Source organism: Salvelinus alpinus, chromosome 1 (genome assembly GCF_045679555.1).
Source record: "Salvelinus alpinus chromosome 1, SLU_Salpinus.1, whole genome shotgun sequence".
In the NCBI taxonomy this organism is placed as follows: Eukaryota; Metazoa; Chordata; class Actinopteri; order Salmoniformes; family Salmonidae; genus Salvelinus; species Salvelinus alpinus.
In genome coordinates, this window is record NC_092086.1 from 98,087,931 (window position 1) to 98,103,596 (window position 15,666).

The window sequence follows — 15,666 nt, forward strand, 5'->3', positions numbered from 1 at the left end:
CATTTAATTAATTTGTTTGAATGGCTCGTTTGTTGAGTCAGCTCTGAGTCATTTGACTTATTTGGATGTTAGTCTGATTTGGAAGAAAATTAAGTATGTAGTTAATCATTTCACCCAGGTCCTCATACGCCTACAGCCTAATCACAGAGAGTTGTGAGAATCAAACGCTGTAATGTTGAATCCTTCATAAGGGAAGATGTGGTAGTACCTGTTAATACCATGGGGTGGAGCCGTTACCATTCTCTGGTGTGGGATAAACTCAGGAACGAGTTAAGAGTTCCCGAAACAGAGAAGCTGCATTTAGAGCAATCTTAGGTGGCTGGAAACATAATTTGTAGTTTATTTGTTAGGTCTAAACTAAAGGTTATTCCATAAGCGTTACAGTTGGTGGATCACTTCACTGGCTCCGAGAAGAGAGACCTTATACTGTTAAAATATTAAACTGCATGACTTCGGAAACAGTTGCATCATTCTATATGGTAAATTGTCTTGAATACAAGCTTTTGTACAAGTACACACCCTTGTTGGGAATTTAACAGGAATTTCATCAGTATACACCTAGTTAACTTCATTCTATAAGCATATTTTGTGGTTTGTTTTCACAATGCCAAAGCTCAATGGGAATTTGGGGTTTTGTTTGGGTTGTTTTGAATCATATCTGGGTTTTAGTGCTCTGTGAGGTTCCTATATATCAAGTTCCAAGTCCAGGCTGTTATACAGGCTATTGTAATGAAACTGATCAGACCACCGCCCTATCACACCTACAGTCAACATCCTGTTGACACAAATAGCCAGAACAACACATTTCCAACAGGGTTTGGTGTCTGCAGCTGGATGATCCAGTGTTAACCAGCACTGGTAATTACACCATATCGTGTCTCCACTTCACACAATATGGGGTTGATACTGTATGTCCATCTTTATACTAGGTGATGGATACCCAGGTTGGTGTTCCATGTCGGGGTACAATAACCACTAAGACAAACATGTCTTAGAAAGGGAAGCCAGACAGGAAAACACTTGATTTGAATTCCTTCACAGAGGAGACATACAGCATGAAGCGTAAGACTCTCTAGTCTATTCAAAAGATGAAGACAAAAAGCAAGATTTTCTCTGTACTGAGAAAACTGCCGCCTAATTTAACATAACTGCAGCTTAACCCCATGATGAGATGTGAATAGTTATTCTATGGTCATTTAATTCACATGAGATTATAAGGTCAATACCATCAGCAAAAAAAATAAAAAGATCTTCAATTTAAGTTTTTCAGTGACCGTGAGGTCTGAGGGGAGAAAGTCTGAACTCTTAAGATAAGGGTTGAAAGGTCAGTAAAAATGGTGTGCCTGGGTTCTGGTCCTCCTCCCTGTGTGAACCTTCACACCCTGACTTCTCCCCCTGCTGGAGGCTATGATCTGGTCTTAATGGCCATGTACTCTTATCCACCCTGGCACAGCCAGAAGAGCACTGGCCACCCCTCAGAGCCTGGTTCCTCTCTATGTTTCTTCCTAGGTTCCTGCCTTTCTAGGGAGTTTTTACATTTGGGGTTTTAGGCTGGGTTTCTGTATAAGCACTTTGTGACATCTGCTGATGTTAAAATGGCTTTATAAATACATTTGATTTGATATGGTCTGTGAGGAAAGTTTATCCACAGCCTGAACCTGAACCGCACACTGGTGGACTGGAGATCAGTAACAAAAGTCAGGCATATAAAAGATCCATGGAACAGAAGTCAAAGTCTCCAAAAGCCAAGGCAGAAGAAAATGGGAAGATTCATCAGTATGCTATCTGAAGTTTCTGAAGACTGTCAACCTATAGCATAGCTTATACCATGGGAAAACTGGTGAAGACTTAGATGTTGTTTCTTCTGTCATACAGAAAGCAAAAATAAGAGAAGCCCTTTTGCAATAGACAAAACCACAGAGTTGGCTTTGCAAGATACATTTAGGTCACACTGCATGCAGTACGTGCATGGAGAGAGATGAGCTAGAAGGCTGCTCTGCATGAGCAACTTCCGTACCAGAGATCATAACTTGTTGAATGTTTTGAAGTGGGACTGTTTTTTATTATAATGTCCTCCACCAAGGTGACATCAAACCAACAAACAAACTCTCTGGGAGCGCCTTCACTCAGGTATGGCTGTTGTGACGTATTCACTTTTCTCTACTGATAGAGTTGTTGTTATTATTGGCTCATTAGTTTATTTTATAATAGTTAATTCATCATAATTAATCATCTATAATAGAGTCAGTAGAAAACAGATATACAGTGTACATATTAAAATGCTTTAGTTTAATAAATTCAAATGAAAAAACATTTTTTGATGTATTAAAAGTTTACTTATAAGCATTATTTATTTAGGACGCTTTTGGATGATCCAAACCTTGCTTTTTGTCTTGCTATTGTTGCTCTCTGTTCTCCTTGTCAAGAAAAAAGCTGAACAAGGTCTAACAGTGGAGAAGACATTTTGCGGCAGATCTAACTTGTCTGCTGTGAGCTGCTGCAGTTTGACAAACTTCTCCCTATTTTCCTTCGTCTTGATGATCAAGCCATCAAATCTGGATTCCACCCAGTCAAAGTGCTGTGATGCAAGCATATAAGCATATAAACATATAATGTAATACTCTGAAAGTACTGAAAGTGGATTAGGAGAGTAAGAGAGAAGCTATTGAGTAACAGACTGCATGATTTTATTTCACCTGTTTGACTTGCTAACTAGAAACTGAGCAATCACTTAACATGTGATTAAATGAGTCCCTCTCGTGTCCTTCAGGGGTTTCTGAGTGGTCGTCTGACTGACTGTGTAGAGTATGAACAACCACAGTTCTGGATCGTACCACCCTCCGGCTGAACTATTTGTGATGCCTGTTCTGGTGGTCATTATCTTCATGACGGTTGCTGGCAACCTACTGGTCATCCTCACCATCGCCCGCACCCTCCAACTCCAGACCACCACCAACATCTTTGTCACCTCCCTGGCCTGTGCTGACCTTATCATGGGCTGCCTGGTGCAGCCGCTGGGGGCCTCCCTAGTGGTGACGGGGGACTGGCTCCTTAGCGGCACAGCCTGTGAGCTCTGGATATCCATGGATGTCCTCTGTGTGACAGCCAGCATTGAGACGCTGTGCACCATCGCTGTGGACCGCTATATCGCCATCACACGGCCTCTCAGGTACCAGTCTCTGCTGGGGAAACGTCAGGCGTGGCTCATGGTGTGTGTGGTGTGGGGTGTGGCAGCCCTCGTCTCTATCGTCCCAATCATGAGCCAGTCGTGGCGTGCTCATAATGACACCGGGAGCACGCAGTGCTACGAGGAGCCACACTGCTGTGACTTCATCACCAACATGCCCTACGCCATCGTGTCCTCTGTTGTGTCCTTCTACGTCCCCCTGCTGATCATGATCTTCATCTACAGCAGAGTCTTCCTCATCGCCACACGGCAGGTCAGGCTGATGAATGAAAACAAGCTGCGTTTCCTCAGTTGGTGTGACATCCCCCCATCAGAGTGGCACCTAGTCAGCCCTGGGAGTCCCAATGGCAGGGATGGGAGCATCGCTGGCAGGGATGTGAGTCCCACTGGTAGTATCACTGGCAGGGCTGGGAGCATCACTGGCAGAGCTGGGAGCATGAACAGGACTGGGAACACCGGCAGGGCTGGGAGCAGCTTCATTTTCGACTCCATACAGCGGAGAAGCCAGGGCCGCAGGCACACTCGGGTAACTGTCCTAAATGAACACAAAGCCATCAAGACCCTGGGGATCATCATGGGGACCTTTACTCTGTGCTGGTTGCCCTTTTTTGTGTCCAACATCATCAAGGTGTTTGACCCAGATATCCCCTCCAGGGAAGTTTTTATTCTGCTCAACTGGCTGGGCTACCTGAACTCAGGCCTCAACCCCATCATCTACTGCCACAGCCCAGAGTTTCGCTCAGCCTTCCGGAACCTTCTATGTTGCCCGTGGCTCTCTAAGGTGGGGCTCAACAGAGTCTTCAAGGGGCTGTGGACTAGTGCCATGCTGGAGGAGAGTAGAGCCCATGCAGGGACACACAGCTGCCAGGGCCTGAGACAGAGGCAGGGGCAGAGCCAGGATCAGGAGCATGGACTGGGGCAGGAGGGACTGCCTCTGCCGCTAACACCCATTCAACACAGTCCAGACGGAATGGATGTCACTGACACAGCGACAGTCTGAGAGAAAGTCACACCTATATGGTATATACAGAATGAATGCACTAGCTCTATTTGGTTGATTGCATTGTTGGCTTCATCAAATTTACATGATACACAAGGGTTCAAAAAGGTTTCTTCGGCTGTCCCATAGGATAACTCTTTTTTGTTCCAGGGAGAACGCTTTTTGGTTCAATATAGAACCCTTTTGGGTTGCATGTAGAACCCTCTGTGGAAAGGGTCCTACATGGAACACAAAAGGGTTCTCCTATGGGGAAGGCCAAAGAACCCTTTTAGGTTCCATATAGGACCTTTTTTTTAAGAGTGTACAATTCACACATTTAGAGATGAGGAATAAGGAACAAATGCAAATATATATATACACAGGTATCTTTTGGTTATCACTACGGCAACAGCTTCCAGGAACGACACAATATTTACATCTTACAGTTATTCAGACAATAAGCAAAAGGAATAAAACAACAATATGTACATAACAACTGCCAAGTGGTACATTATATATATATATATATATATATACAGTACCAGTCAAAGGTTTGGACACACCTACTCATTCAAGGGTTTTTCTTTATTTTTTTACTATTTTCTACATTGTAGAATAATAGTGAAGACATCAATACTGCCCTACCAAGCAAAAAGGAGGTAACTGCCCATTTGGTCAAATTAGTTAATATGTTCTTTGCTACATTAAATACATGCGTAATCATGTGGACAAGTATCCTGCCTCTATTGTATTGTGTTTTGGAGAAAATGGGGGTCATGTTAGCAGTAACTGCATAAAGTAACTGTGAAACAAAGGAAAATAAAAGCAATTTTTCTCAGTTCCAAGCTATGAGCAATTACTGCCTTTTTGCTTTGTAAGGCAGAATATTGGAATGCTTTACCAACAGTTATGAAGGAGTTCCCACATATGCTAAGCACTTTTTGGCTGCTTTTGCTTCACTCTGTGGTCCAACTCATCCCAAACCATCTCAATTGGGTTGAGGTCAGGTGATTGTGGAGGCCAGGTCATCTGATGCAGCACTCCATCACTCTCCTTCAAATAGCACTTACACAGCCTGGAGGTGTGTTGGGTCATTGTCCTGTTGAAAAACAAATGACAGTCCCACAAGTGCAAACCAGATGGGATGGCGTATCGCTGCAGAATGCTGTGGTAACCATGTTGGTTAAGTGTGCCCTGAATTCTAATTAAATCCCTGACAGTGTCACCAGCAAAGCACCATCACACCTCCTCCATGCTTCACGGTGGGAACAAAACATGCAGAGATCATCCGTTTACCTACTCCGCGTCTCACAAAGACACCAAAAATGGAACCAAAAATCTCAAATTTGGACTCATCAGACCAAATGACTAATGTCTATTGCTCATGTTTTTTTGGCCCAAGCAAGTCTCTTCTTATTATTGGTGACCTTTAGTATTGGTTTCTTTGCAGCAATTCGACCATGAAGGCCTGATTCACTCAGTCTCCTCTGAACAGTTGATGTTGAGATGTGTCTGTTACTTGAACTCTGTGAAGCATTTATTTGGGCTGCAATTTCTGAGGCTGGTAACTCTAATGAACTTATCCTCTGCAGCAGAGGCAACTCTGGGTCTTCCTTTCCTGTGGCAGTCCTCATGAGATACAGTTTCATCACAGTGCTTGATGGTTTTTGCGACTGCACTTGAAGAAACTTTCAAAGTTCTTGAAACTTTCCGCATTGACTGACCTTCATGTCTTAACGTAATGATGGATTGTCGTATTCTCTTTGCACTTTTGAGCTGTTCTTGCCATAATATGGACTTGGTCTTTTACCAAATAGGGTTATCTTCTGTATACCACCCCTACCTTGTCACAACACAACTGATTGGCTCAAACACATTAAGAAGGAAAGCCCCACTTTTATTCCATTGGCTTGAATCCGCACTATGCAGCTCTTGCAAGGGCATATTTTTTACTGGCTGTCCATTGGTTTCAAAAACAACGATTGATAGGCAGCTTAAACTTTTTCAATTAAACCATTATTGGGTTCAAATACACATTTAGATTTGCGAACAGCTATCCACAACAACCCCAATCAATAAGCTGCAAATAGCTAAATGAGAGAGCAATAGTGTGATTCATGTCAATGCGCTATGTAGATATCAATAATAAGTGATATCCGTATCGCAGTAGACTACACCACTGCTGTCATCATTACCTCCAAACGTTTATTCAAATTGGATAATCTTTGAATGCCGACAGCAGTCGGACAGCAGTCGCACCATTGGAAGACATACTATACCTTGGACTATAGTGTACAAAAGTCTGTTCCTTCCTCTTTCCCCGCGATCCATCAAACACATTTGTTGTGTCATCATAGGGGTCTCTGACTTGTGGTCAAACTCGCTCAGGTGGAACAAACACAAACTTGCGCCTTTTGTCAATGCTGATTTGAATGTCATTGAGAAAACAGAAGTGTCAAAGATATTTTTGCGCAAACATCCTTTCTGAATTTAAAAGTAATCCTCGAAGTAATCTAGTTTTTCAAAATATCTGTAATCTGATTACAATATTTCTGCTAGTAATGTAACGAATTACAGTTAACGTTTTTTGTAATCCCTTACATGCAATGGAATACATGTAAAAGTTACTCCCCAACACTGGAGATAACTGCGGATGGATCAACAACAATTGTAGTTACTCCACAATACTAACATAAATTACAGAGTGAAAAGAAAGAAGACTGTACAGAATACAAATATTCCAAAACATCTTGTTTGCAATAAGGCACTAAAGTAATACTGCAAAAAATGTGGCAAAGAAATGTACCTTTTCTCCTGAACACAAAGTGTTATGTTTGTTGCAAATCCAACACAGCACATCATTGGGCACCACTCTTCATGTTTCATATACAGATCTGGGGAAGGCCACCAAAACATTTCTGCAGCTTTGAAGGTCCCCAAGAAAGTGGTCTCCATCATTCTTAAATGGAAGAAGTTGGGAACCACCAAGACTCTTTCTAGAGCTGACCGGCTGGCCAAACTGGGCCATCGAGGGAGAAGGGCTTTGGTCAGGGAGGTGACCAAGAACCCGATGGTCACTCTGACAGAGATCTAGAGTTCCTCTGTGGAGATGGGAGAACCTTCCAGAAGAACACGCATTTCTGCAGCACTCCACCAATCAGGCCTTTATGGTAGAGTGGCCAGACGGAACCCTCTCCTCAGTAAAAGACACATGACAGCCTGCTTGGAGTTTGACAAAAGGCACCTAAAGGGCTCTCAGACCTTGAGAAACAAGATTCTCTGGTCTGTTGAAACCAAGATTGAAGTCTTTGGTGTGAATACCAAGCGCCACATTTGGAGTAAACATGGCACCATCCCTATGGTGGAGCATGGTGGTTGCAGCATCATGCTGTGGGGATATTTTTCAGCGGCAGGTACTGGGAGACTTGTCAGGATCAAGGAAGAGATGAACGAAGCAAAGTACAGAGAGATCCTTGATGAAAACCTGAGAAACTCCCCAAATACAGATGTGCCACGCCTGTAGCGTGATACCCAATAAGACACGAGGCTGTAATCGCTGCCAAAGGTGCTTCAACGAAGTACTACTTTAAGGGTCTGAATACGTATGTAAATTTGATATTTCAGTTTTTTCAATTTGCAAAAATTCTAAAAACCTGTTTTGGGGGTATTGTATGTAGATTGATGAGAGAATATACATATATATACAGTTGAAGTCAGAAGTTTACATACACTTATGTTGGAGTCATTAAAACTTGTTTTTCAGCCACTCCACAAATGTCTTGTTAACAAACTAGAGTTTTGACAAGTCGGTTCAGACATCTACTTTGTGCATGACACAAGTAAGTTTTCCAACAATTGATTACAGACAGATTATTTCACTTATAATTCACTATATCACAATTCCAGTGGGTCAGAAGTTTACATACACTAAGTTGACTGTGCCTTTAAACAGCTTGGAAAATTCCAGAAAATTAGGTCATGGCTTTAGAAGCTTCTGATGGGCTAAATGACATCATTTGAGCCAATTGGAGGTGTACCTGTGGATGTATTTCAAGGCCTACCTTCAAACTCAGTGCCTCTTTCCTTGACATCATGGGAAAATCAAAAGAAATCAGCCAAGACCCCAGAAAAAAAATTACGAAAGTATTAACACCATGGGACCACGCAGCCATCATCCCGCTCAGGAAGGAGACGCGTTCTGTCTCCTAGAGATGAACGTACTTTGGTGCGAAAAGTTCAGACCAATCCCAGAACAACAACAAAGGACCTTGTGAAGATTCTGGAGGAAACAGGTACAAAAGTATCTATATCCACAGTAAAACGAGTCCTACAGTGAGGGAAAAAAGTATTTGATCCCCTGCTGATTTTGTACGTTTGCCCACTGACAAAGAAATGTTCAGTCTATAATTTTAATAGTAGGTTTATTTGAACAGTGAGAGACAGAATAACAACAAAAATATCCAGAAAAACGCATGTCAAAAATGTTATAAATTGATTTGCATTTTAATGAGGGAAATAAGTATTTGACCCCCTCTCAATCAGAAAGATTTCTGGCTCCCAGGTGTCTTTCATACAGGTAACGAGCTGAGATTAGGAGCACACTCTTAAAGGGAGTGCTCCTAATCTCAGTTTCTTACCTGTATAAAAGACACCTGTCCACAGAAGCAATCAATCAATCAGATTCCAAACTCTCCACCATGGCCAAGACCAAAGAGCTCTCCAAGGATGTCAGGGACAAGATTGTAGATCTACACAAGGCTGGAATGGGCTACAAGACCATTGCCAAGCAGCTTGGTGAGAAGGTGACAACAGTTGGTGCGATTATTCGCAAATGGAAGAAACACAAAATAACTGTCAATCTCCCTTGGCCTAGGGCTCCATGCAAGATCTCACCTCGTGGAGTTGCAATGATCATGAGAATGGTGAGGAATCAGCCCAGAACTACACAGGAGGATCTTGTCAATGATATCAAGGCAGCTGGGACCATAGTCACCAAGAAAACAATTGGTAACACACTACGCCGTGAAGGACTGAAATCCTGCAGCGCCCGCAAGGTCCCCCTGCTCAAGAAAGCACATATACATGCCCGTCTGAAGTTTGCCAATGAACATCTGAATGATTCAGAGGACAACTGGGTGAACGTGTTGTGGTCAGACGAGACCAAAATGGAGTTCTTTGGCATCAACTCAACTTGTCCTGTTTGGAGGAGGAGGAATGCTGCCTATGACCCCAAGAAACCATCCCCACCGTCAAACATGGAGGTGGAAACATTATGCTTTGGGGGTGTTTTTCTGCTAAGGGGACAGGACAACTTCACCGCATCAAAGGGACGATGGACGGGGCCATGTACCGTCAAATCTTGGGTGAAAACCTCCTTCCCTCAGCCAGGGTATTGAAAATGGGTCGTGGATGGGTATTCCAGCATGACAATGACCCAAAACACACGGCCAAGGCAACAAAGGAGTGGCTCAAGAAAAAGCACATTAAGGTCCTGGAGTGGCCTAGCCAGTCTCCAGACCTTAATCCCATAGAAAATCTGTGGAGGGAGCTGAAGGTTCGAGTTGCCAAACGTCAGCCTCGAAACCTTAATGACTTGAAGAAGATCTGCAAAGAGGAGTGGGACAAAATCCCTCCTGAGATGTGTGCAAACCTGGTGGCCAACTACAAGAAACATCTGACCTCTGTGATTGCCAACAAGGGTTTTGCCACCAAGTACTAAGTCATGTTTTGCAGAGGGGTCAAATACTTATTTCCCTCATTAAAATGCAAATCAATTTATAAAATTTTTGACATGCGTTTTTCTGGATTTTTTTGTTGATATTCTGTCTCTCACTGTTCAAATAAACCTACCATTAAAATTACAGACTGGTCATTTCAATGTCAGTGGGCAAACGAACAAAATCAGCAGGGGATCAAATACTTTTTTCCCTCACTGTATATCGACAAGCCCGCTCAGCAAAGAAGAAGCCACTACTCCAAAAACCGTCATAAAAAAGACAGACTACGGTTTCAACTGCACATGGGGACAAAGACCATACTTTGTGGAGAAATGTCCTCTGATCTGATGACACAACAATAGAACTGTTTGGCCATAATGACCAACGTAATCTTTGGAGGAAAAAAGGGGAGGCTTGCAAGCCAAAGAACACTATCCCAACCGTGAAGCACGGGGGTGGCAGCATCATGTTGAGGGGGGGCTTTGCTGCAGGAGGGCCTGGTGCACTTCACAAAATAGATGGCATCCTGAGGAAGGAAAATTATATGGATATATTGAAGCAACATCTCAAGACATCAGTTAGGAAGTTAAAGCTTGGTCGCAAATGCGTCTTCCAAATGGACAATGACCCCAAGCATACTTCCAAAGTTGTGGCAAAATGGTTTAAGGACAACAAAGTCAAGGTATTGGAGTGGCCATCACAAAGCCCTGACCTCAATCCCATAGAAAATGTGTGGGCAGAACTGAAAAAGCGTGTGCGAGCAAGGAGGTCTACAATCCTGACACAGTTACACCCAACTTATTGTGGGAAGCTTGTGGAAGGCTACCCGAAACATTTGACCCAAGTTAAACAATTTAAAGGCAATGCTACCAAATACTAATTGAGTGTATGTAAACTTCTGACCCACTGGGAATGTGATGGAAGAAATAAAAGTTTAAATAAATTATTCTCTCTACTATTATTCTGACATTTCACATTCTTAAAATAAAGTGGTGATCCTGACTGACGTAAGACAGGGAATTTTTACTCAGATTAAATGTCAGGAATTGTGAAAAACTGAGTTTAAATGTATTTGCCTAAAGTGTATGTAAACTTCTGACTTCAACTGTATATATGTATATATTTTTTTAAATCAATTTTAGCATAAGGCTGTAACGCAACAAAATGTGGTAAAATTCAAGGGCTCTGAATACTTTCCAAATGCACTTTAAACATAACATGTCAAATGTGCCATGATTTAATTGGGTGTTTTTCTATCAGTGTGTGCGTGCGTGCGTGTGTGCGTGTTTGTGTGTTTAACCAAACACGATTTTCTGGTTTATCTTCAAGTAGACTCTCCGTTCCAGAGAGGTGGTCATTCGGTTTCTCAAGCATGATGACAGGCTGAATATTCTCTCCACAAACGCTTGGGATGCAGGGGCAGAAACCAGATCCAGCACCACAGGGCACAGCTTTGGATAAACAGCCATCCTTGCCTGACAAAATTGGAGACTTGACTCTGTAAACATGCCCCCTTTACCTCTTCCAGGTATTTCCGCAGCTCACACGGGGCATTTAATTCCCTGCCAGGTTGACCCTCCCCCTAAGACACGATCTTTGATGTAGCAAAGCTATTTTTCTGAAGAACTGTGGTCGAGATGCTTGCTGGAATCAAAGTGCTGGCACCTTTGGGCGTCCTGCTACTCCACGGCTGTACTCTCTGATATGCTGAAGTACTCTGCTTCCCTCGTCAGTGGCTCCATCTCTGTTGAGCGAAGTGCCAGAGACACGCTTGGGTCCATCAAGCAAGCTGCTGCACTGGTTGGATCAAAGTTGGCTGCCAGAGGATTCAGTTTGAAGTTGGTCGATGTAGATTGTAAACAGCTCCAGCAACTTCACAAGCTGCTCTAGCTTGCCCCAGTCAAGCTCCGTGCTCGCCCTCGGATTTCTTCCATTAGCTAGTGATAGCTAGTGATGATGATGCACAAACTAGGCCTATTTGAAACATTTGCATCTAACTTGCAGCATTTACCCACCATATTTACAAACTCAAAAACCCCATTAGAAAAAAAGCTTGAAAATCCCATTTGATTTTAGCCAGGTAGAAAAAAAATAAAACTAAACATAATTTATGATGTTTTTTATTTTATTTTAGTTCATTTTGCAGTCAAATATAGTACTTTCAGTACATGTTTTTCATTTTAATTTTAATTTCAGTTTACTAAATAGTTATTCAATTTTAGTGTTTATTTTAGTTTCAGTTTTCATTTAATAGAATAACCTTGGTAGCAATATTGTAGTTGTGCATGTCAATAATTTTAGTGCCACTTTGTTACCGGTACATATCTTAGCATTCTAATAAAGGAAGTGGTTGAGTGCTGAGAATGTTAAATACATCAACTTCCCACGCCTCAATATGTGTATGTGGGTGGTTTGTGTAGTCAGTGGACTTGAACAGTGGGTGAGTTTCAGTTGATAAACCACAGTAGTTCTGCTTGTGCCACCTGGGCATGTACAGTGTATATATAACAGGCTTAACAGACATAAGAAAACCCTGTAGGGCCAATGAACTTTGTGTTTTCGTAAGGGTATAAAACTATTCTTTCATTTGGAAGCAGGGAATATCACTACTTTGCTGATAAGTACTGTAAGTAATTGTCAAGACCTGTTGGGGGGGAGGGGGGATATTTGGAAATCCTTTGTGTGATCTGTTATTAAAGGTGTGTATTTGTATTTATTATTTATTAAGGCTGCAGCTACTTTTCCTGGGGTCCAGCAAAATTAAGGCAGTTATACAATTAAAAAAACATTACAATACATTTCACAACAGATTTCACAACACATTAAGTGTGTGCACTCAGGCCACTACTATACTACCACATAATATGTAGTAGTAGAGTAGTGGCATGAGAGCACACACTACAATATCTACAACACAAAATCCAGGTGTACATGTGTATATAGTGCGTATGTTGTCATGTGTGTGTGTGTGTGCATGTGTCTGTGCCTGTGTGTATGTTTGTTCACAGTCCCCTCTGTTCCATAAGGTGTATTTTTATCTGTTATTTTATCTCTATCACATGGTGTTCAGATATGAGCCTCTCTATCTATACCTATATACATCAGAGTATCTGAGAGAAGTTTTCATACATTCAAACTCAGATAAAACACAACTTTCCATTTATTCTGAGCATCGATTTCTAACACCAGGGATCAGACAGAATAATGTTTGTTAGTTATAGCTGTGAGTACATCTTGTTTTTGTTGTCCTCTCCTATAAGACTAATTGGGCACTCACTACTCTGTGGTTTGGATCGTACTGTAGATCAGAGGAAACCCTGTCTAGTTGATTTCTAGAAGTTTTATTAGGCCAATAGACTAGTTAGCTGCAGAATGCCTTGGGCATAGCAGAAGAGGTATCGATCGAGACAACTTACAACACAGAGTTATTTTATTCTCTTCATAATGACAGCATGTCTAATGTATGTGAGAAACATTTAAATGATTATACACTGTCACAGACAAGTGTCTAATTTTGAAATTGTGATAAATCATTTGAGAATAGGCAACAAAAGTTAGTTTACGTTAATTGGCAGTACATGTTTCATGAGAGCAGTCTTTCCAAGGATGTTGATACATCAATGCCACTATTACAGCAATGCCAATATTAATGTAATATGTCTTTTAGAATGATAATTGTGCTGCATTACAAGGTCCACTTAGGAATGGGAGTGTGAAGGGTTGAACAAGGATAAATGTAGTATTCAAATAATATTTGTGTCTCTAGGATACCCACGGGAGAAACTACAAATCATCTGGGAATGGCTTAGTGACAGATGGCCAGACAAGTCCTCACATCAAAGGACATCAGGACGTCATTGGACATGTCGTAGAACATCATCTTGTGGTCAATCCATCAAATCAGAAAATGTCTATGGTTTGTCAAGATAGTGCAACCCCAGATGATTCAGTTGACAGAATGACACCAAAGTTATCACAGGCACTCAGTCTGATGTTTGCTGCCTGGTCAAGGCAGAATGTAAGCGACTGGAGTCAGACAGGGAAATTAACTCTCCAAAGATGAACTGTTGTTATAGGCTGGGTGGTTTGACAGTATGAACAATGGCATGATACTGCAGTCAATGAATTACCAACCAGCCAGTGATACAGTGTATGTTGGAATTAACTTGAATATTAGATTGTATGAAAGGTCAATTGCAATGGTAAAGGTTATACAAGTATGTTGAATGATTGCATTTGCTGTTTTGGAAGATATTAGAATGTATAAGATGTTATGTGTGTTGTGTCATAGATTTTTCAATGTGTTAATTGTCCATTGTTTTCCACAGAGTAAATGTAATATCAGCAATATCAGTGCAATGCAATTAAAGGTGTTACACATAGTGGTTAGAGCGTTGGATCAAATCCCCGAGCTGACAAGGTAAAAAAATGTGTCGTTCTGCCCCTGAACAAGGCAGTTAACCCACTGTTTCTAGGCCGTCATTGAAAATAAGAATTTGTTCTTAACTGACTTGCCTATTTAAATAAAGGTAAAACATATATATATAACAATTTCTATATAATTACTTAGGCCTAGTACTCATTACCAAGTTAAAAGTGCTACAAACAATAGATGAACTTGTACTTCTTACAAAACAATTAGGAATTTTATTGTTAGATTAATAATTTGATGAATTGGATGAAACAAAGATATAACATAAAAATAACTATTCTAGTGGTGAATCAAAAATGTAGCCTATAGAGTGAGTAGCTTAGATAGCTAATTTAGAAAATGGGATTGTCCTTTTCTCCCCTTTTTAACATTACAAGTAACAATGGAAATCAACAACTCTGTCTGTCTCCTTCTGTTTCTTTCTTGTAAGCATTTTTCCAGCCTAGAGTCTGAGACGTTGTGGAAATCTGTGGTAGAGAAGTCGCCGACCTTCTAGCCATCGCTGATCCACTTATCATTTTCCATTGGTTTTGTCTTGTCTTCCGTCACACCTGGTTCCAATTCCATCAATTACATGTTGTGTATTTAACCCTCTGTTCCCCCTAATGTCCTTGTCGGTAATTGTTTCTTGTAGTGCTTATCCATGGTATGCTGGTATTTACCGGGTTTTGTTTGACCCATTTATTGTATTGTTCTGTTGACGGTGGTTTATGGATATTAAATGACACCGTTGTAAATCAGTTTTCGCTCTCCTGCGCCTGACTTCTCTGCCGCCAGTACGCACCTCACTACAAATTACTGTCTGTAACTACAGAAGTGTAACAACAAATTATTGTTATCATGTATGTTACAAATGGACAGGTTCCCACTAAAATCACCAACTTACTTTTCGGGGTTTTCTCAGCTGCATCCGATTCATTAACAAGTGTGACAGAGGTTGGGATCCCTTGTGGTTGTGCTGGGTGTCTGGGAGATTATAGCCTATGCTATTATGGCCTACCCATGAATGTGAACTGCTGAAAATATATCGCCAGTCAAAGTTGTTGCTAGCACTTGCCCCCAAAATAAAGCCATATGGGTTAATTTGGTTGAGCTTATGAAAACAGATCTAATATGAGTGTCATTCCAAGTGAGGAATAAGACACTATTTCAAAGCATAGTACATGTAAAGTTTTCCTAAGTACAATGTAATTACTAGTTGTTACAGAGGATGTAGCTAGTTAACCTGAAGTGTATATTGTGGAGTACCTACTTGTAACTAACGTGTACTTACAGTATACAGTACATTACCCATCCTGACAGCCTGGACCTCAATTCAAAGCTTCTGGACGCGATATCCAAGTGGGAGAAT

At 41.4% G+C, this 15,666-nt stretch overlaps 1 protein-coding gene across 2 annotated transcripts; it reads left to right on the top strand.

Annotated features, from left to right (window-relative positions):
* Positions 1 to 1,596: 1,596 nt before the first annotated feature.
* On the top strand, positions 1,597 to 15,055 carry LOC139535950 (beta-3 adrenergic receptor-like). 2 transcript variants are annotated; one of them, XM_071335955.1, is made up of 3 exons: positions 1,597 to 2,130; positions 2,771 to 4,207; positions 13,650 to 15,055. In XM_071335955.1, exon 2 carries the CDS (start codon positions 2,808 to 2,810, stop codon positions 4,185 to 4,187), a length of 1,380 nt encoding a protein of 459 aa, XP_071192056.1. In that variant the 5' UTR covers positions 1,597 to 2,130; positions 2,771 to 2,807; the 3' UTR covers positions 4,188 to 4,207; positions 13,650 to 15,055. The 2 variants fall into 2 exon arrangements, with proteins under 2 accessions (XP_071192056.1, XP_071192046.1); XM_071335945.1 differs by lacking the exon at positions 13,650 to 15,055 and having other exon boundaries at positions 1,598 to 2,130; positions 2,771 to 5,011.
* Positions 15,056 to 15,666: the final 611 nt, after the last annotated feature.

Bases quoted from the DNA above. Each gene is read 5' to 3' on its own strand.
- LOC139535950 (XM_071335955.1), top strand. From the start codon at position 2,808: ATGAACAACCACAGTTCTGGATCGTACCACCCTCCGGCTGAACTATTT.